Genomic DNA, 23,134 nt, shown 5'->3' with positions numbered 1-23,134 from the left:
AGAGTGGCTTCCTCCCTGGTGCCCCTCCTGTTCCCTACCAGATCTAGATGAAGTTGCTCCTATCTGGCTGGCAATGCTGCACTCCTAGGCCTCCTGCTGGCTGGCTACCCTTAACTACCTACACACCTGTCCTGCGGGTCTACTGGACTCTTACACCAGGCCTCACTCAGAGTCTCTAACTCACCTGCTACCAGCTGCCCAGAACTCACTTCTGTATGCACCTCAGTCCACAAAATTCATTCTCTACCCTACACTGTGCAGTATCCCTGAAACAAACACATTGCAGAGCACCATATAAAAGCTACAAAAAAAATCCTTTATGATACAAGCTCATTACCACTAAATTTCTTCATTACTATATAATAACCTTGGCAGTCAAACTGGTTGAAACAAATAGAACTCAAGACCATACAAGTGAAGGCTAAGACCAGGCATGCACTTTTAATCCCAGCACTCAGAGACAAGAAACAAGAGAAGGACAGCCTGGTATACATGTGAGTTCCGGGACAACCAGTGCTATATGGTCAGACCCGGTCTTCAAAACAACAAACAAACAAGCAAAGAAAACCAAAACAAAAAAGTGAGGACTAGAGCACAGAGATGGAAGGAACTTCAGGATTTCAGCTCAGCCCAGGCCAGCCCAGGCCAAGGGTTCTAGGGACCCAGAAAACAGCCCTACTCATTATGTTGTGTTGACACAGTCTTCGCCTCCTTCCATGTGATGGTTCAGACTGACAGAATATTGTTAAACTATAGAAGGGACCAAATTAAAGCACTGATCTTGGATTGCACAGGCCTCCCTCAAAGCGATTACTTTATTTGTAACCTGACACTGGCCAGGCCTCTCACTAAGACCTTAGAGATAAGAAAACAGACAGAAGGATCCTGGCTCTGCCTGGATCTGAGGCCATCAGCTAGGTCACCATAGATGTCTCTCCTAATGGATACCTACTTTCTCTAAGCAGACCTTCAAACAAGGAAGTTCAAATACACTGTAGACACAGGGTAGTGCCAAAAACTGAGTGCATGAGTGATCAGGTGACAATGCCTGGGTTTCCTGGTAGCCAGCCAGTTACCAGTATCTAGGTTCACGTTAACATCAAGAAAGACAAGAGCAATTATTGGAAGGGAAATGGACAGGAAATAAAGAATGGCTCCTTGTTCTTCCAGCAGACCTCAGGCACATCAGTCCTCACACCACTATTTGCAGGGGACCTGCCTCGCAGTCAGAGGTCTAAGAGCTGAGTAACCACAGCCTGCCTGGGCATATCCCAACAGTGAGGGCTTCAGTGCAGGACGAGACCAGTAGCACCATTCAGAACCTCCTTCACAAACTGAACTAACCCAAGCCCTTTCCTCAGGCTGCTCACAGCACTGGAAACAGTTATTTAGAGCAATAAATCCCAACAGCTAGGCGGCTTTTACGTCAGAGAGCCAGGGCCTGGCTCTAGCAAAGTCCAGAAAGAACGGCAATAAAATCATAACGCAGGCCTCACCCAGCACCACAGGGAGTTTAAAGGAAAACAGAGGAGAGAAGAGTTATACACAGCAAATAAAAAGGCCACTTCATCAACAGGCCAAAGCCAAGCTGCCCTGCCAATGTGAGAGAGGACCCAAAGGCCACAGGACTCCACCAGGACCTAATGTGCAACCATCACTGCACCAGGCCACACAGGAGCATGCAGGAGTGAGCCAGGCAGGCCAGGGCATGGGACCAGAGAGAAGACACTGGGTCGCAGAAGAAGGAAGACAGACAACCTCGAGACAGTGACTATCCTGGCTCCCTAGCTTGGTCCCAGCATAGTCACAAGTTTCCTGTTCCGGGTAGCAAATCTAAGGTTGGAGAGTTCTGTGGAGGAGGCTGTAATCAACCTGTACAAGGCTCCAGGCTCAATTCCCAATATTAAAAATAATGAGTTTGGTAATCGACTATTAATTCTCTTTCTTCCCAAAATCCACTAAATTCAAAATATAAACTGTGGAAGGATTCAAGGCAATGCCTAACAATGAGAAAAGCCCAGAAGACTTACTCACCTGAAACTACAAGGTCAAGAAGCAAAGATGTGTCACCAGTAAGGACCTATGGCCTAGGCACAGAGCCAGCTCCCTTCTTGGTATTCAGGACTGTGATATGCCATATGGAGGGCACCTGTTATATGGCTGCAGAAAATAATCTGCAGAAGACCACAGGGCTGGAGAGGCAGGAGTCTCAGCAAGTTCCAAACCCTGGACAAACAGCTCAGCCACAGACATGCAAACATTCTGAGGTCTCAGCACAAAGCAGCTCATTGCAAGACACAGAGGCACACACAACTCTACACAAGAGAAAGAGCCAACAAAACCCCAAGGACAGACAAACAAGCAGAGGGGCTGGAGGTGAAGCTCAATGGTAGAGCACTTGCCTGGTGTGCAAGAGGTTCCAAGATTGATCCTCAACTAAGGGAGGGAAGGAGGAGGAAGGGAAATAAGTGAATAATGATAGGTAAAATTCCCCACACAAAGGGCAAAGAGTCTCTGAAGGAGAAAGCCAGGATCCAGCTGACCCCATTCACAAGGATAAGGCTTGAAAAAAGTGGCTGGGAAAAGTCAGAGGTAAGTAGATGGGGCAAGATCCATTAGCCAAAAACAGGCAAGTATTTTACAGAACAAAATAAACACTGTACTCTGGTAAAAGAGCTCATTAATCAAAAGAATAGTCATTAATTTTTAATTGAGCACTGGGGCAAAAACACCAAACTGTATAGAGAAAAATGATTAATAATGTTAAAAGACTATACCAAAATTATAACTACAACAGAACATTTTACTTTTCTCAGAAATCATGAAGACAAAGAATAAAGGGCATCCTGGCTTAAAAACTCAATTGAGTTAATAGATATAGGGACAATGTAACATTTAGGGAGAATGTACTCTTGTACTTAAATAACTAGGTCATACATATGTATGAGAGAATTTTAAACACAGTACGAAGATATACTTACAAACCTCTTTAGACCAACAATGTAATAACAAGAGCACACTTTTCCTTAAGTGCCTGGGTAGTGTGTACAAGATCTGATTATATCTGTATCAGGTCACATAGTATAAACCCCGTTTAGAGAGCAAAGAAAACAATCATTTTTTCCAACATACTAGCAGAAATAAAACAGACTGAATCTACCCAGTGCCAGAATGGTGAAAGTTAGGAAACTATGCCCCCTTATACACTGCAATTAGGAAGTTCAGTCAGACAACATTCTGGAGCAATTTCAGCCATCCTAAAGACATTTTCAACCTGTATGTCTACTAACCCAGCTTCAGTTTTTCACAAGTTATCCTGTGGAAATACTTACAGTACTGTACATAATATATCCATAGTAATTATGTGATATCAATTTGGAGCTATCATGAATATTGCCACAACCACATAAAGCACAGTCACAAACTGTCAGAAGAATGTCAGGTTTATGTGCACACTGACATCACAGATATTCACAACACACTAACATAGAAAAACATCTAACACATTACTTCACATACAGATGTGGGCACAGGGAAGACACACACCTCATCTCACTGCAGAGTGGGAGGCATATCTACATACCAGTATCTACTGTAGCCATTCCAGTCTACACAGCTTAACTTTTTCCTACAATCACCATAAACCATTTCTTTAGAACAATCAATACATGAACAACTGACTCAATAAAACCCTCCTACCTAAATAAAGCCTGGAACCCTGCCCTCTGAAGCTCTCAAATGGATAATGCCCCAGAGAAGTATGTGTGACCACTCTGCTCCCAACAGTCAGGGAGGAAAGGGCCTAGACCCTCCCTAAGCCTCTGCCTCTACCCAATGGAGCAGGTTCAGAAATAGGCTGACAGAACCTCAAGCATCCATCCTAGCTAGCATCTATCCAGCATCCTGTGTGTACCCAGGACAGATACTGACACCTAAAGCTCTATAGACTATACAATACACTAGAAGTAGCCAAAGGCAGCCAGAAGTTCTTCAGGTCAGGGCTCTCTAATTTACCATGGATCATGCATGCTTTGCTACTTTCTAAGTCCAAATCTTATATGTATTTGTTAAGGCCCAAGTACGCAGTTTCTAATCCTGTTCTGCCATTCCAGCTCCTTGACCTGAGAATAATCCTTTGACCCAGCATTTCCAAAGGCATTTAGGGCTACTGAGAATCAGAAAGGCCTGTGAAATGTTTAATATGGCACCAAAGAGCCAGGCGGTGGTGGTCCACACCTATAATCCCAGCAGAGGCAGAGGCAGGCGGATCTCTGTGAGTTCAAGGCCAGCCTGGTCTACAAGAGCTAACTCCAGGACAGGCTCCAAAACTACAGTGAAACCCTGTCTTGGGAGAAAAAAAAAATGGCACCAAAGAAAGCAAGCTAAGACACGGGATTGGCTGTGTGGAACCAAGGCTTCACCCTACTCAGGGTCACCCCAGCAGCACTGCTCCTCACTTGCCCTGACAAGAAACTCACTCTGCAAGTTATCTGCTGATGTTTACCCATCACATACTCAAACACAATTCTTTTTCCTCGTCATCAAGGAAACTGCCTGCCATTTGAGTGGGCATGCAAACCCAGAGCATCCTCTGAATCTCCAGGAGGTCTACAACAGCCCCTTGAACCAAAAGACAAGAACCCCCAGTTACTAAACACTTGGTGATGCTGCACACCAACAGCAACTGCCACAGGAAAGCAAAATCTAAAGCAAAACAAACAGGCTGCAGTGGCAGCAGCAACACATCTGTAACAGGAGCACTAGAAACCAAAGATACAGGCCTTACCTGGATGGCTTTGGGAGCTCATTGCTAGCAGCGTCAGCGCCTTAAGTTCAAAATGGCTCAAAATGTCCACGTAAACAGTAGCTCCAACCAGCTCCAAACTTCCACCAGCACATGCAAGTACAAAACTGAGGAGGCTCGGGTCCCCGCTGCGTAAACTCGAAGTCTCACTGGTAGGGTCTTGTTAACCAAGTAATCCACAAGAAGAGCAGAAGTTGTCACCTGGCCTTACAGAGATGAACCTGCATGGTCAGAGAAGAAAGGAGCCCTCAGTTGGGATGTGAACACTGAATCTGGGCATTACCTAACTAAGGGAAAAGGTTTTCACTCTTTTCTTTGTTTATAAACCCAAGAACCAGAAAAAGTAATTCACACTAAACCAGTTCTATCAGCATGAACCACTGAGGTTTGTCAAAAACTACATGTGAGCAAAACAACATCAGTGAGCAATGTTCCTCATCACTGCTGCACTGCTGACATCACAGAATGGCTACACAGTGGCTGGGTTGTGGAGCTGTTACACTCATGGAAAAACCCAGCAGTATCCCTGACATCCACCCACCAGAAGCATCAGTCAATTATGACATCCAGAAAAGTCTCAGGGGCAAAATCAACTTCGGCTAAAAGTCTTATATAACTATATCAAATACTCTTCCAGAAACTTCCCCACCATCAGGCTTTTGGGAGGAAATAGTATAAAACTTTGTCACTGACACAGATTTAATCCAAGCTGCTCTATTTTGTGCCCCACCTTGCCTTTCCACTGACAAGTGCTCATCCAGACTTCGATGCACATAGCTGCTACCATAAACTTTAGTTCAAATTCCATAACTTACCTCCCATGTGTCCATCTTTATAACTACATTTTCCCAGGTTTATAAGGAATGCATGGCCATGTACAAAAGTATCTGAACAGCACCTGGGGAACCCCCTTCCAAGAGTCAGGTGCAAGGTAACATCCAAACTCAGACCCTTCCTGCTGTATTTATCTTTCTCAACCTTTGCCTATAGGAACCAATGCCCAGATAGCAACCTACTCCCTGGCCGCCACTTTGCTAGGTCACTCTACACCACTTGGCAAATGCTTGTGAGGGTTTGAAAAGACTGCAGGCTTTAGGACACTGTCAAAAGCCATGGATTTAACAGATTCTCCCCCTGACCAGACTTTTCCACAACCCAGTCACTTCAGAGACAAACCAATGAATGCAACCCAAGAGTACCTCACTAATTCTAATTCTAGTACCTACTGAAGCATCTGTCTATATCTATCTCTTCCTTTAAGAATGTGATGAATCCTTTTGTTTTTTGAGAGTGTCTCACTATATAGACCAGGCTGGTCCTGAACTCAAGGAGACTGGCCTGCTTCTGCCTCTTGAGTGCTAGAATTAAAGGCATCCACTACCATGTCCAGCTTATGAATACTACTATTAAGCAAGGCAAGTGTTTTCCCCAACTGCCTGCAACTAATCAGCTCATCATGGCAAGGGCTGTTGTAGAGAGCTGCGTAGAGCCGCACCTGATGGTGCTGGCTCCCGCCCTACGGGATCCTGAATGAGAGTGCTCTCTGTGATAATCAGCTCCGAATATTGGCTAAGGCCTGACTCATCCTATTATCACGCAATGATCATCAGCTGCTTGCATATGCGTGGACCTATGGGCAGTGCCCACCTGGTAAGCCGGGGTTGGTAGCCCATGCTTTTTTAAGGGCTGGGAGAGGTTTGCGGGGGGGGGGGGGGGGGGGGGGGGGGGGGGGGAAGCTTGCTGTGAACAAGGTCCTGAATAAACTGCTAGCAAGAAGAGCTCCAGTGTTGCATCTTCCTTGCTGGTCAAGGCGGGTGTAACAGGCTGTCTCTAACGTGGGCTGTCCAAGGTGGTTTCCAGCTTTACACTATTGCCTACAACTCTGTGACCCTTATCTTTATGACAGCTGATCTGCACCCAACAGTACCACGACTTTTATCTACAGGTTTAGAACTTTTACTCCTCAATCAGGACACCACTCCTTTAAAATGACTCTGCAAACCCTGTGACTCTGAGCAACTTTGCATCCATCCTGCACAAAGACACATCTTGGCTATGTATAAAGCTCACAACCACCCATCCTGTAACACTGTTCCCTTGGCACCATGGAATATCCTAAGGCCAGCTACCTCAGAGTTCCTGTCCATGTAACTTTTAGGGCTGGGTATTGCTGATGTCATTTTCTTCTGCCTACATGCTACCAAGACTTTTCTTTAGTCTGGGAATTTAAAAATATTGTCAGACGGTGCACCGCTAAGTGTCTCTTGATTCATTTTGCTCATAGCAAGACCCTTTGAATACATTTCCATCTTCTTGCTCTGAAAAATGCTCAGTCACCCTTGATTATTTTTATTCAACTCATTCTGACTTGTTGAGAGATTCTATATGCTGCTGGACTCTCTCCACAGATCCCACCCTCTTGCCTCAGACACATCTGTTGTTTATTCTGCATTCCCAGGCGGCCTCTCTGGTACACTCTGTGTGTGACTCCTGAGATCTTCACACAATCCGCTTTCTTCATTGTGGTCATGATGCCATTCAAGGAAGCTTTAAACATTGTTCTCCACCACTTCCCTTGTGTACCTTCACTGGCCTGATCCTCTTCCTGATCACCCCCCTCCCCCTGCCCACCCACCACACGCACCTTCATTTCTTGAGCTAAACTTTCAAAAACTTTCCTTCTGACTAAGACAGGAATCATGTTCTGAGATGTGTTCTAAGGTATTCCCGAGAATCTTGTTGACAGGCCCCACATGGGGACTGTGGTTTATTCTCAAAGAACAGCTCCTCCAGACCAGAGTACCATCAAAGCCCACCCTGCCATTCCTATAGGAAAGGTCAGCTTCCCAGAGTTACAGCTCCCACTCATGGCTTCCAGAAAGCTCTCTCAGCATCACTAAAGAGGAGCCCCTTCTAACAGAACCCAAGAGTTTCTGTTGTGACACAATATGTATGTTCTGAGAGGACTCATACTTAGCAAAACTGAACACTAGAAAAACCAGGGATTAGAAGGAGAGGAGGTTCATAACCAACACACTACAAAAATGCATTAATAAAAACATCACAGTTCAAAAAAAGACACTAACTAGTCCTAACAAAAAGTCTAATAAATGCAAAATTTTAAGATTTAAAAACAGTGACAACAATTAATTTAAAGAAGAAAATGTTTCTGAGTTTGGGAATCAAGGACAACTAAGCCCACTCTCACATTTACTGTGGCCTGATCTAATTGTCCAGACACCCCATTAAGGGGCAGAGCTTGTCAGACATATTAATAAAAGAGTAATTTTTTGTACCAGATAGAAAGAACTACCATGAGGTGGGACTGGAAATGGTCCAGAGACAGAAGGTCATTCATTTTATGTAACATCAGTATTCCTGCAAGCAACAGAGGCCCAGCAATGTGCTACCTGCAAGAACACATTTTCAGTATAGGCACAAGCCACATAATGATCTAAGTGTCAACAACAGACTGCATACAGCAAATACACCAGTGGTCACATTAAAAAGGATCACCATGTGACACTGTGGTCATCTTAGCCTGTGTAATAGTCACACAATGGCAATGATGACAAAACTACACACAGTACATTCCTTCACAGAGCTGAGCTTGACTATGAAGTCACAAATAAACTAAAGATAGGAAAAGATCGATCACACAGGCCGTGCAGGTTAGCCACCACTGTCCAACTGACTCCACTTAGAATCCCCCAAGAGAAGATGAGGAACCCTTCTGTGTGTCTGTGAGGGCCTTTCTAGAAGGGGGAACTAAGTACTAAGTGCCATCTCAAATAAAGGAAGCATCATCCCATAGACTGAGAGACCCAGAGAATGAAAGAGGGAACTGGAAAAGCCAGCCCAACACCAGCAGCCCACCTTTCTCTGCTTCTAGCCCCCCTGACCTGACCTGCTCTGCTCTGTCACAGCCTCTGAAATCACAAGCTAACACATATCCCTTATATCTGTCAAGTCCTTGGTCACAACAATGATAAAAGTAACTAATACACAAACTACCCCAGAGCAAACTGTGAAAGAGACATTAGCATCAGACAAAATAAACATTAGGATCAAGTCATCACACAGGATACAGAGGCCCAGTTCCTAATGGCAGAAGGATCAGTAAGTTGAACAGTAAATGAAAATCAAATCACACTTTACACTAGAAGCAAAACTAAGAAAAGCATGAAGGAAATGGGCACATCTACTATTACAGCTGAGGAACTCAGGGACAGACACAACAGCAGAAAGAAAGCTAGCAGGATACTAGAATACACACACACCTCAAGGTGACTCAGTGACATTACACAACACTATACAAAAGCAATGGGTGCACTTTCTTCACTGTCCTTTAACATACAGAGCAGGTACTGAGACAGAAAATACAACAAGTCACATAAAATAATAAAACTGGAATTAATTTAAATATCAGTAACAACAGAACGGTATCTTAAAAACCCAAAACATCTACAAACTAAATAACGCATTTCAGTTCACCACATACCTGTGATCCCAGCATTTGGAAAGTGGAGGTAGGAGAATCCACAGTTCAAGGTCATCCTCAACTACATAAAGAGTTGGAGAACAGCCTAGGCTACATGGAACCCCGTCTCAAAATAAACAACAAAGACATTTCATGAATGAAGAAACTGGAAGGTACTTCACAATGAATGAAAATAGAAACACAAGATATCAAAATATGGAATGTCCTGAGGGAAATTCTCAGTACTGAATCTCTGTATTAAAAAAGACAGTCTTGATTCAGTGATGGTAGGCTTTACTTTAAGAAATTAGAACAGAACAAACTAAATGCCAAATAAACAACAGAAAGTCAATGGCAAAGAGTAGAAATCAATTCAATGAAGAAGAGAAAAATAAGGCCAAGCTCCATGGGGCACACCTGTAACCAGTCATTCAGGAGGCTGAGGAAGGAAAACAATGAACTCAAGCCTGTACTATACAGTGAGCCCCTATCAGGAACACAGAAGGGGAAGAAGGAAGAAAATGAATGTGGCTGGCAAAGCTTTAGCCAGACTAATGATGAAAAACTAAAAATTCACGTTATCAAAAGGGGATGAACACAGACCACACAAACAGTAAAAGGACAAAAGGGATAGCATCAGAGACAACTTTATGCTAAGGACTTACATAAAATTAACAAGAGCCTTGAAAGACCTAAATGTCAGTTATTTGAGAAGACGGAAACATAGGGCCCATCTTCTGGTCCCAGATCCATCAAGTGGGCCCATCTGCAACTGTTGCCATTATGGGGGTCTGCCTGATGGTGGGTGGCACTTGGCTTTCTTCTCTTATACATGTTAGCTCAAATTCAATGCATAGGGACACTCATTTGGTCACTTACATTAATGAAGAGAAGCGAATGTTTTTCTTCTGCACAGTATGCTAATAAGCCAATGTTACAACTTACTCTGGTTACTCACTCGGCTCTGTCCAGTGGAGTTCCACTAAGCTGGCTGCTCATACCTTTTTTCCATCTTTTTTGTTAGCATTTATTAATATCAGTTAGTACTGATGCCTTAGGTCCCAAGCTAACCACTGCAAGGTTTCTGCTACTCGCCCTTTCCTCATTTTAGTGCCTTTCTCAAACAGTGAGAAACCTGGCTCCTGTAACATACAATTTACTGGTTATGTTCTCATATGCTCAAAGTAGCTTCAAAAGCCCTACACTTGAAAACAGGCTCACGAGGAGACAGGACCATGTACTCAACACTGTGCTTCTGTCCTCAGCCTTCTGATGTCCACCCAGACCCTCTTCCAGAGCTGTCCATGCATCACTTCAAGTCAGTGGGCTGTGTCTCTGCAGGAGGGCAGGCTTTGGTGCCCAGGAGTTATAGTCCTTTTGGGGTTTCTCCATTCTGATGGGTCTAAACTGTTTATCTTTTTCATATGAGAAGAATAAGAAATAAAAACATATGGCTGATCCTGGTGATGTTCACCTTTAATCCCAGCACTTAGGAGGCAGAGGGAGAGAGATCTCCATGAGTTAGAGGTCAGTCTGGTCTATATAGCCAGTTCCAGGAGAGCCTGAGATACACAGTGAGACCCTGTCTCAAAAAAATAAATAAAAAAAATACAAATTCAGTTAAAAAAAATCTCTAAAGGTAATTTTAAATTTAAGATTCTTGTAGAGTTTCCACATAGTTGCTGAAGAACAGTTATTATGTTGTGAAATCTGATGCAAACACAAGCAAAGCAAATAGTACAGGGAACCCAAGGAGCCAACTTCAACAATCATGAACACTCCGCCATTCGTGTTTCATCATCATCTCAATCCAGCTGTAAGTTGTTGCAGGTGGGTTCATCTATAACCTAGTATGGGTTTGTTGGCTTGGGTTTTGTTGTTGATGTTTGTTTGTTAATGCATTGCCAGGGCATGATGAAAATTAGCTTCAGCACCATCTAGTCAACTCTGTTACCAGCAAGAAGGTTTTCAGAAGATTTCAACTTCCTTGTGAGAGAGGTAGAGCCTATGGGGCCCTCATCAGGGCAGAATTTGGCGGGGTCTGGAACAGGTTGTTACCCTGCCTTCCATTAAGTCATACACCAGCCTCTGGAGTTCCTTCTTGGCCAAGACAGTTAGTCACTCTGAGTGCCACTGCAGACTGTTTCAAAGCCAGAGCCAAGCTAGGCCAGGGCCCATGATCCTAAGAGAAAGAAAAAAAAAAATCTGGATACAGAGGCAGAGGACTAAGGGTGACTAGAAATGAGAAGATTGTTGAGCCAGGTCCAGAAACCATGTGCAGTCCAATATGCAAGTCATATGACACAGATACGGGGAACCAGACCAAGGTAGGTCAGAAGACAGTTAGCATGTAGGCCCACTGGCCCAGGGTCCTCCAGGCACCACACAGATGAAAAGACCATGTCCGTAAGACCCAGAGAGAAGGTAATTTTGAATTGCAAGTACCTTCAGGACAACAGTAACAGGTGTGGCCATCCTGCTAACTGCAGTCTGAGACTGAGTAAACTTCTACAAAAACATCTCTTTCTGCATTGCTACTCGGGCTCCATACAGAATAAGCAGCACTGTGGCTTTGTGTGGTAGGTTACTTTGGTTCCTCCTTCTTGCAGGTTGGAAATTCTGAAATCCTAGTTGGCTTAAACTTCACATGAAGTAATAAAAAAAAAAAAAAAAAACCTTCCAATGAGCAAGTTTTAGAAGCTATAAATCTTTAAAAGGATTTCTTATGAAGTTACTAAAAAGAGTTGTGAGCCAGGAAGGCATCTTCTGTCCCTCACCACACCCAGTGGCTGGTGGAAGCAAAAAGTGACAAGAGTGCAGAGTGACAATGGCAGATCATCTACAGAACACTGCAGGGAGTAAGAGCAGGATGCCGTACTCACCACTACCAACAATGCCATCTTGAGACCGTCACCAGAAAGGAGACACCAAAAAGAACTGTCACCACCCACACATGGTGCACCTTATGCACACACGGTACACCTTATGCACACATGGTACACCTTATGCACAGAAAACCCAGAACAATCAACCAAGAACTATTAAAATGTCTACATTAGCTTAAGATTGCAAAGTAAGACGGTCAATATGCCTAAGTGTTTCTACACACCAGGGACAAAAAGAAAATCACACTAAGAAAACATTGATGATACCATCAGATTGTCAGCAAATAGCAAGGTCTAAATTTATCATATGTAAAGCTTATAGGCTTTATTGGAAAATATAAATATACATATAAGCAAAATTAAAAGATTTAAATAAAAACAATATTCTATGCATATGGCTTTAAAAACCTAACAATGGCTCAGGCATCAACATTTCCCAATCAACTAGTAGTCTATGCCATCATAATAAAATTAAAATTAGGCCAGGTGGTGGTAGCACATGCCTTTAATCCCAAGCATTCAAAAGGCAGACACAGGCAGATCTCTGTGAGTTTGAGGCCAAGCTGGTCCACAAAGTGAGTCCGGGACAGCCAGGGCTGTTACACAGAGAAACCCTGTTTCAAAAACAAACAAACAAAAATTAAGATTAGAATTTTTTATATATTGACAAGTTAATATTAAATTTGACAAAGAAATACAAAGGACCTGGAAGACTTACACTTTCACTTATATTGATTTATTATTTTTAAAAAAAGCCAAGGACATAATATTCTAGAATGAAACCAATACAAGCAAGATCATTTGATAACAGCCAACCCTAAATCCCAAGGTTTCAGTCTTTTTTCAACATAATGTTCGGGTCATGACCCACCTAGCAACCCATCATAAAAACGGGATGGGTTACAGACCCAGTTCAAAAGACCAAAAAAAAAAAAAATCCAGTATTTTCATATAGTTAGAGAAATCTCCTTAGATCATAAAGTGAAAAAGAAAAATTTCAATTTATCCAGACTCCACAGAAGACAACCACACAGCAGAAGCAGCCTGTCATAGAACATTCAACAAGACACTGACACCCAAAACTCACAAGCGATCCCTATAAATCTGAAGAGTTGACAATCCCCAACCTAAGGGGGGAAGGAGGGAGAGAATGGGCAAATGGTAAGAACAAGCTCCTCACCAAGTTCTGTAAGCAGTCAATCAACGCACAAACAGGTGTCTGCATCTATGTCGACAGGAACATGAAAACCAAAGCTACAATAGGGCATGACTAATTCAACCAAATGTCTAAACTTTATAACCAAAGAAGCACCAGGTATTAATGAGGACATGGAAAAGCATAGCTCTCACACTCAACCCTGAGAGTGTGAAGGGCCCCAGCACCCAGGAAACAAATCTCTGGGTGATAGGAAATAACACACAAATCCTGTGCCCCATTAAAGCCATTCCAAGACAGTCCCAACCTGTTCTCTAGTCCTGCCCATGAAGACGGAGAAGTGGGATGAGAATGTTGCTCAGCGGACGAACTAGCTAGCCTAACACGAACAAAGCCATGAACTTGATCTCCAGCACTATATAAATAGGGTGCAGTGGTAGACACCTGAAATACCAGCACTGGTGAGGTAGACTCTGAAATCATCCCTCAGCTACATAGTAACTTTGAAGCTACATGATATTCTGACTTAAAAAATAAAAATTAAAAAACAAGGATATATCAGCATTATCTGTGATAGATGTTGGTCATATTATAGAATGCTCTACAGCAGGAATAAAACTGTACCTTCACACAGCCACAGACAGATCGCACTTTGCGATATCAAGCAGAAGCAGGCAGACACGCATGGTTTGTGCTGGGTAGTGACATGAATATAAAATTGTAACCAGGTAATACTGCTCTAAAGCCTAGAACATCCTGGAGCGCAGTATGGAAGTATAGGAAGAACAAGGGAGTGGTAACTGCTCCCGTCTATGTGAAGGCAGGCAAGGCCAATGACTGGAACGTACAACCCACATTCTTTCTGGCTGCTGTCATGTTCTCACAAAAGTTGAACCTCATGAAAGATTGGGAGATGTGGCTCAGTTCCTCAAAGGCAGCCATCTTTTGTCATAGAAGTCCAAAACAATACCCACGTGTCTATCTTGTCAGCGTGCCCCTTTTCACCTGGTTCTCTAGCTAGCGAATAAACAACTAACAGTAGTTCTCTTTCTTTCTTTCTTTCTTTCTTTCTTTCTTTCTTTCTTTCTTTCTTTCTTTTTTCAGTGTTTCGAGACAGGGTTTCTCTGTAGCTATGAAACCTGTCCTGCAACTAGCTCTTGTAGACAAGGCTATCCTCCAACTCACAGAGATCCGCCTGTCTCTGGCTGAGTGTTGGAATTAATGGCGTGCACCGCCACCGCCAGGCTCTGATAGTAGTTCTTGCCACTACCTTCTACAATCTCCATGTGCACAAGAAATCTGCCATTCTCCCTTGAAAGAAACTTCACAAAAAGGAGTTGAAGATGCACATGACACACAGATAGCAAGGAAAGACCTGAGTCGGGATGATCAAAAAGAAAAAAATGTGTATGAAATAGTTTAAATTATTTGTTTTGATTAAATGCTTACTTTAATCTGAATTTTATTAATTATTAACCATTAATAATTATTAATTAAAATTTAAATAAATTTTAAGCAAAAATGAACTGCTAACTGTATGACTCCTCTTACTTACATAGTAAGCATTTTAGTAAGCCCTCTTATCCTCAGCAAATGAAATATGGGCTTTAAGGTTTGGTGATTTTGTTTTATGTGTGCCATTTTGTGATAGATGGCTTCACACAGTGAAAGACTACAGATTTTTCCCCATATTTTGTTGGGAGACATTTATATTTACTTTCATAATAGATGCCATACTTGAAAGTAATAAAATCCCACTTCACCGAGTTCTATAAAATATGTAGTACTTCACAAATCCACGAGACGAGTCTGGACAAGCTGAGAAAAGCTGCATAGCCAGGCAGTGATGGCACATGCCTTTAATCCCAGCACTCAAGAGACAGAGTCAGGGGGATCTCAGAGTTCGAGGTCAGCCTGGCCTACAGAGTTAGTTCCAGGGCAGCCAGGGCTAAACAAAGAAACCCTACCTTGAAAGAGAGAAAGGGAACAAGGGAGGGAGGGAGGGAGGGAGGGAGGGAGGGAGGGAGGGAGGGAGGGAGGGAGGGAGGGAGGGAGGAAAGGAGTGGAGAGAGGGAGGAAAGGGGAGTCAGCACAGAGGGCCATGGTTCTTTCCAATGCACAAGAGATCAGATGCTGGAAGTTATGACAAAGACAGAACAGGGGCAGCAACCTGGCTGTATCCTCAGGGCCTGACATACTTTCTTCACAAGAGCCCTATGGATCCTTCTGCTGATGGCCATGTCCAGTTACTGCTACTCTACACTGAGGTTACAAATGACGAACACCCACATTCTGGCCATGATCTGTAACATGTACAAACTTCTTGGTAAAATAAACTCTTCATTAAAGGCTCAACTGGATCAAACATTCAGATAAAATAATACTTGTTTCCTTTGCCCGCAAAATGAAACAATTTTGGAGAACGACTTTAGAGGAGGCCCAGATTAGCACGGGATCCTATGCATTATTCAATACCAAACTGCAACAAACAAAAGGCCAGGATGTCCCAGGTAGGTGGCTGTAACACCCAAGGAAAACCCAAAACTTATCAATGACCCACACAGGATCCCAGAGCAGAAAGCAAATGGCTTCAAAGCCTCACTCTGGGTTTGAATGAGAATTGTCCCCCATAGTCTCAGGCATTTGAACTTGGTCTCAGGTTGTTGGTGGCACTGTTTGGGGAGGTTTACGTGGTGCGGTCCTGCTGAAGGAAGTCCATCACTTGGGGTGGCCTATGAAGTTAAAAGAACTATGCAGCTTGCAGGTTGCTCTCTCTGCTCTGTGCAAGCAGCTTCCTGCTCCTGCTGCCATGCCTGCAACTTGCTGCTATGCTTCCCCACCATGATGGACTCCAAGCCCTCTAGACCCATTAAGCCAAAATAAACTCTTTCTTCCATAAATTGCCTTGGCCAAGGTGTCTAATTGCAGAGCAGAAAACTAATACATCCACGTCTATCCACTTTTTTTTTTTTAAATCAAGACAGGGTTTCTCTGTAGCTTTGGAGCCTGCCCTAGACCAGGCTGGACTCAAACTCACAGAGATCCGCCTGCCTCTGCCTCCTATGTGCTGGGATTAAAGGTGTGCGCCACCACCACCCTGAACTAGTAAACAGAGCGCCATCCTGATACAGAAGCAGGTACTCGAAACACTAACTTGGGGCAGTATCAGACACCTGTATAGAAGCCTCACTTATAGTGTCACAGATGGAAAACAGTAACAATGAGTTCCCATCTCCAACCACATAGACACCACTTGAGTAGCAGTTCTCAGTGCATTCTGAAGCCTCTGAGGACCCCCAAAGTCTTTTCAGAGAGTGGAAAATCAATTCTTTTTTTTTTTCCAGCATGCTTCTGTGATTTGCTCTCTCCAGGGTACTGTGGCACTTTCCAGACACTATGTGAGGACAGTCAAGCAAGCACACAAGAATGAGAGCATCGGGTTCTCTCTTTTCTCACCACAGCTCAACAGGCAGCCTTCATCCTTTGGGTCCCAGTGGTATGCCCCTCTACTTCAAGATGCATGTGCCCATACCAGGTATCTACTGTGCTTTAAAACATGGGCTTGTCACACAGACTTCTCCATAGCCCATTCATTCAGTCACACCTCCAGAACACACCATCCCAGGTGCACTCATTTCATCACCACCAACTGTATACAGACTGCCCTCCAAGTATCTTACCACCTGTGCAGTGTCTGGAGACGGGGAGAATAGAGAAGCTTATACCTCGGTTCTACACCAGTAAAGTAGAGTGGGGCATGGGGTTGAGTAAGTCACACTGAACAGGGGTAGCCACAGCTCCTCCTGAAATGGACACTGGTTCTCTCTCTTCTACCAACCTGTGCCTAAAGCGGCCTCTAACTGTCCGGTATCTGAGCACAAGATACCGGAGTGCTCTGTATGCTGGCAGTCTGCTCCTTCCTGAGCTGCCCTTGAAGCTCACCTACTCTGGAATTGGCCTCTCTTGTTTGTGAGACTCTGCATAAACATGGCTCCTATTTGTCAAACATTTTCCAAAATTTTCATCTACTCATTGAGTAGGTTGAGAATATTTTTGCCTGCTCTCGGTGGAATTACTATATCAACAGAGGTGTTTAGGGCAGCTTACAGGACCTGAATGGATGAGAAATAAGCCCAAAAGACTTTGTACCCCCACACCCAGTGAGCTACTTAAGTGTGAATCTGAATCCATCTTAGATTTATATAAACAGACAATTCACCACTTAAGACTAGATGCCACTGAGGTAACACAGCACACAGGAGATATGCCAGAAAAGCAAGATGCTGTGGACAATGACTGACTGGCATGCTCCTAGACTACACAGACAAAGACCAGAACCAAATCCCACAAAGAAATCCAGAATCAGGCTGGGTAAGTGTCAGAACCTTCAGCCACAAGGAATCAACTGAAATCCCAACAAAGGAGAGCAAAGGAGACAGCTGCTAAAAGGGAATGACTGTGATGATGAAGGTGATGGCAACAGTAAGAGAAGGTGGAAAATATAACCTTCAAGCAACAGAAAACAAGAGAAAAATTAAAACAAGACAGCAAAAAGCAAGCACACAAAGTATGGCATTGGGTTTCCTGTCAGTGACTCATAGCCAGTGTGCCTGTTGTACTGGCTTCTATGAGCTGAAAGAGAATGATCTGGTTGAGCAACAAGGACAGCATGGCCACCATGGTCCCAATGCCACCTGCTAACTAAAATGGCACTTCCCACATCATGTAGCGTGATACCCCCAAGTGTGTGCAGTCAACCAACATCTGCTCACTAAACTCCTGCATCTGCAGCCTAAACAAGGCCCAACATTCTCCTGGTGCCTACTGGAATTCTCATGAGATTTGTGGTGGGAGGCTGTCTTCTGCCAAAAGCCACACACCTCAGTGTATCCCCATCCCTGAGTAAAGAAGAGCAACTCAGCTCTTGCTCTGTCTCCACCTGGAGACCCCACAAACCACACATGGCCACACCTTCACCAGCCCAATATCCATTATTCTGTCACTACCAGCTGATAAGGGGCAGAACTGGCAGTGGGTCCTGCTAGGGCAGAAGTCACATACAGAGGGAAAGATCTGATTCATCAGGAGCATCACAGACTTGTTCAGAATCAGGATCCACCCAGTAGATCATAGGCATGATGCTACCTGACTCCCTCTTGTGTTGAGGCTATGGCAATGACTCCACACACCATACAAAGGCCACCTCACCTGCCTGGTGTCTGTCATAATCATAAAGCCTTTCATTTTAAATGAATGTTTTATAAAATGCAAAACACGTTCTCTCCCATTCTCCAAAAAGAATGAAGAGAAGGCACAGTATCCCGTCTCTTCCCTCAGCCTATGTATGTGGGCCAGTGCCCTCTTGACCTGCAGTCAAGACACAGACGTGGACTAGGCTGTGCCTATGTGGTTGTACCTTTTCCTGAGTTGGCCACAGAAAAGCACTGCCACTGCTGTGTGTGACAGCGCCAAGACCTGTGCTCCTGGACGAAGATAAAAACCCAGCAGACACTACAGTCAGGGACAGAATACCAAAGGGGCCAGGCAGTGGTGGTGCAAGCACTTGGGAGGTGGAGGCAGGTGGATCTCTGTGAATTCAAGGCCAGCCTGGTCTACACGAGCTAATTCCAGGACAGACTCCAAAGCTACAGAGAAACCCTGTCTCAAAAAAAATCAATCAATCAATCAATCAACCAGAACACCAAGGAGCATCAAGAAGAGGCAAGTGTGTAGATGGGATAAAGTAATGACCTCCAACAAAGAGAAGATGGAATGGGGGGCCTGGGAGGCAAAGAAGCTAAGAACCTGTCCAAGAATAGTGTACACACCCTGCCAATCTCCACGCTGTACACACATACCCAGACAGTGCCAAAAGACTACTATACTGAGAGGCTCATCTATAGGGTCATATCCTTACCTCCCTGCACAAAGGACTTCCTAATGTCATCTGCAGGCCCTTGAGCTGCCTGCTCTCAGCAGCTATCCCAAGGCTGCACTAGGGACCCAGGATACTTGTCTTTTGAGTATCCTCTTTCATTCCAATGAGGGTATGTGTGTATCTTACTCTCCTCTCTGAGAAGATTTGCCTCTGATAAAATGGTCTTTCAGAAACAAACTTTGCAGACCTCCAGCTCCACCCAACTCCCAAGCCCTCCATTCTCACGGAAAGATGACCTGTACCAACCCACTGATCACACATGGGGATCTTTGGAACAACATGCTTCCATAGGGCAAGTCATGTAGTGTAAAGTGCCAAAAGCAATGAACTCCTGGGTGGAAGCAGGCAAGGTGTAGAAAGGCAGTCTTAGAGGCCTGCCCTTCCTAAAGACAAATTAGAGGAGCAAAAGCTGGGAGGCAGAAAACTCCAGGGATGAAGAGAGGAAAACTGAGACTTATCACTGAAAGGGCATAAGAGTACATGAGAAGAGTTGGGCCAAGTCTGAAAAAAGTGGGACTTAATACTAATACTAGGGTCCCACTGCAGGTACAGGTATGTGAGCTCTGGTCATGAGCAGGCTGCCCGCCAGAAAATAAGAAACTCATCATGATGACAGTGTAGTGCTGGTGGTGATTAATAAATGAGTGCTAAATACCTGAGCAGGCAGTACCCAACATCAGCCCCCGCCTGCCTACAGGGCTACCAGTTGCCCATCTCTTCCAGTCTTCTCTGCACAGGGCAGGCCTAGCACAGTCCTCCAGATGTGATTGCTACTATCTAAGAAAGCTGAACCTTGGAGGGGGTGCTAGTGCCACAGCCTTCAAATCACCTGTTCCAGGATATGTGGTCTATGGTCTTCTTGCGTTAGCTGCCCTCCCAGCTCATGGACTCGTCACCCTCACCCTGTCTTCACACCACCTGGGTTCCATCCCCAAAAGGCCCTACAGAGCACCAGACTGAGCTGAGCTTGACTGGGCTGAGCCCTGATGCAGGCTTTGTATCTCCAGGGCCATGTGATAGTTCTCCACTAGGAACCAGCTAATAGCACCTGCCTCATCATAGGTCACTGAGAAAGAGCAATAATGTCTGTGAATGAGATCTGGCCCTCTCAGAGGTACTGAGGATGCTAGACAACGACAAGCAATTCCCCAGGTCTAGGCCACATGGTAATTGAAGGGAGAAGACAAATACAGATCACCACAGGCTTCAGTCAGGAGTAAGGTGAGGAGTCACTGTCCCAGCCCCTACTAGCAGCACCAATTCCCACTGGGCCAGGACCAGGCATGAAAAAGGAGGGCATAACCCAGGACAGAGACAATGCAAAGTCTCAACCTTGACTCCTGAGCACCAAGGCCAACAGCTGAGTTTGATTCATGTAGAGAAAGAAGGCAGACAGCCTGATCAGGTTTGAAGGTTTGGACCTTGTCAGCAAGGACTAACGGTGAAAAGGTCCAAGTTCTGCAGTGACTCATGGATCTTGTTCCCCAAAGGCCTCTAGTCAATTGCACAGGTACAGACTCATGCATACACCCATGTAGACACTAAATGTACTTTGCAATTAGACAATGCTCCGCATTATTAACCACTAAATATAAACTACTGTTACATATCACATATTCTTGCTACCGCTTGTATAACACACACAACACTTACAAACATTGGTCTCATCCCATCTTGTGTTTGTTTTGGACTGAGCAAGTGTTTAAGCTCACCATGGGACCAACAAGAACCTGCATTTTATAAAAGCCACTCATCTTTCAACCCTATAACAGCAAGTATAGTTTGAATTCTGAGAATACTCTGCATTTGGTTATGACTGTGAATTGATGCTACTGAACAGTACACCTACAGATGGTTAGTCAAGTTTCACACTTTTTTATTTTAAAAGGCTACACACAAATCCAATAAATTGTCCAGTTACTTGGTTATATGGGTTCATTCCTTCTACATCCCCTCCGTTCAAAGCCATGCTGCCTGTCCTCTTCTACTTAGCCTTTATAGACCACTTCAGAGAACAAGGAAAGGCACTGATGTAAACTTCCCAGAGTGTAGCAGTAAACAGTGACGGCACCTTCATTGGCACCTGCAGGATGCCGAGAACAGAAGCTGTGTTCACATTCCAGCTACTGGTGAAATAACTGGTGACAAACAGTAGAAAACACACAACTTCAGAACATGTGCATGTATTTACAGAAACTGGAACTGTCACACATGGGAGAAGCATATCATGTCATAGTGAAGGAAACAATCATGGACTCAGTGTGACATGTCACCTACTGACTGCCTTTCTTCCCCACTGCAACGGAAACTGCAGCCTGGTAGCTGCAGGGCAAGGCCAAGGACTCTTGGTGCATTGCTTTGCATACTCTAAAAACGCACCACAGTGAGCAGTCTCCTTTCATACTGTATAGTTATTACCACACAAATAAGCCTCTTTTTTATCTCTATCTGTCTGCTCTGCTAAGAAACTAAAGTTCTGGGGAATCTTCCCCATCTAGACCCATCTTCCAAAGCTTAGAGACAAAAATTAAAAGATCAGAAAAGGAAGGGATAAAGGTACACTTCATTCAAATGCAAAACATGTAAATGAGAGATGACTTCATTTCCTCGCCCCCAAACTAGAAATGACGTGTGTAACTTACCCCCAAGCGGTTTAGTCTCTGACTGTGCAGCTGATCCACCCTCCACTACTGCAGTGTCCTTTGTTTCTCATGTTCAAGAAGTGTTCATATCAGGGCTTTCTGGGCCAGTACTGGCAGCATTTGAGTTAAGTGGCAGTGGCAGGGGCAGGGTGGGAATGGAGGTGCATCCTGTAGGTACTGCCTTAACCCAGTACCACAAGCACAGCTTGTTATCACAAACCAGACCATCTCCTTCACTGTTAAATGGCTCCTGGGGAAGGATGGATCAAAAAACACCTACGGATGAGAACCCTCCAACAGACTCAACCCTGAGTGATTCAAGTCACCACAGTCTCCAACAAGACTGGATCACATGCTCCATAGCAATGGAAATCTCATAGCCAACAGTATCATATCACTGTGGTTTCAATATTAGGACCCCAGCTTCCTGCACTCTTTCAGTCAAGCACAAGAATCCCACCACTGGCAGCTGGCTGCCCAAGCTAGTCAGGGTGTGCACCCACGGAACAGATTAAAATTAGGCACCCTAATTATTAAACTGTCACTGTAAAAGCCGGGAATACCATTTTTTAAATGAATAGGAGAATTAATGGATTTCTTCATTTGCTTGCATTTGTGCTACTCAGCCTGTCTTTTATTATCAAGGCAGTCATAAAAAATGCTTCTGCCACATATGCAAATTAAATCATTAGTATTTTCCCAATTACAGTAACTGCTTATTTGTATTGCTGATCTATTCTTTCAATTTAGTTCCCTTAATATTAATGGTATTAGAAATGCTTTAGTAAAAATTCTCAGGCAATCAGAAACAAAATTCTTATTATATACCTTTCTGATCATGTAAATGGAGGACTACCAAGTAGTAACCCGGATGGTTCACCTCACAGAAACTGAGGGTAAACCCCAAGAGATGTAGGGCCCTCCCCTCTATGTAGGTTTGCCCACTTCTCCAGAGGACCCCACAACAGAGAGACGTGGGCCAGAGCGTCCTGGACACAGCCCGACCTAAGTGACAGCTTCTACTTTCTCTAAGGCCAAATGAAAGGTACCTCTGAGATTAATATACCCATGCTAAAGGCACCTATCTAACAGCACACTCATCTTGCTCTGCTTTCCTCAGTACCCAGAAGACACCTGGTTCCTGTGCCACCCCATCCCAAATGCTCAGGAAAATCCCGTATCACTGTAGGTCCAGCACTGCCCCTCATTAGTGGGGCCTGGCCCTGCTC

The 23,134-nt window shown here is 44.3% G+C and overlaps 1 protein-coding gene across 10 annotated transcripts in view; it reads right to left on the bottom strand.

Moving 5' to 3' along the window:
• Hdac4 (histone deacetylase 4) overlaps positions 1-23,134 on the bottom strand; it is a 260,113-nt gene that overhangs the window by 221,518 nt on the left and 15,461 nt on the right. For 9 of the 10 annotated variants that reach the window (XM_050163036.1, XM_050163037.1, XM_050163040.1 and 6 more), the window contains exon 2: positions 4,787-5,025. The exons of the other annotated variant lie outside the window; for it this stretch is intronic. In XM_050163036.1, coding sequence (XP_050018993.1) covers positions 4,787-4,808 — 22 coding nt within the window. In that variant the 5' untranslated portion in view covers positions 4,809-5,025. The remainder of the gene's footprint in view (positions 1-4,786; positions 5,026-23,134) is intronic. 10 annotated transcript variants of the gene reach the window in all.

Source organism: Alexandromys fortis, unplaced genomic scaffold (assembly GCF_014885135.2).
Source record: "Alexandromys fortis isolate MF-2015 unplaced genomic scaffold, M_Fortis_MF-2015_v1.1 scaffold_139, whole genome shotgun sequence".
NCBI classification, from domain to species: Eukaryota; Metazoa; Chordata; class Mammalia; order Rodentia; family Cricetidae; genus Alexandromys; species Alexandromys fortis.
Note: the sequence above shows the minus strand (reverse complement) of the source record. Positions and strands in the feature narration are given on the sequence as shown.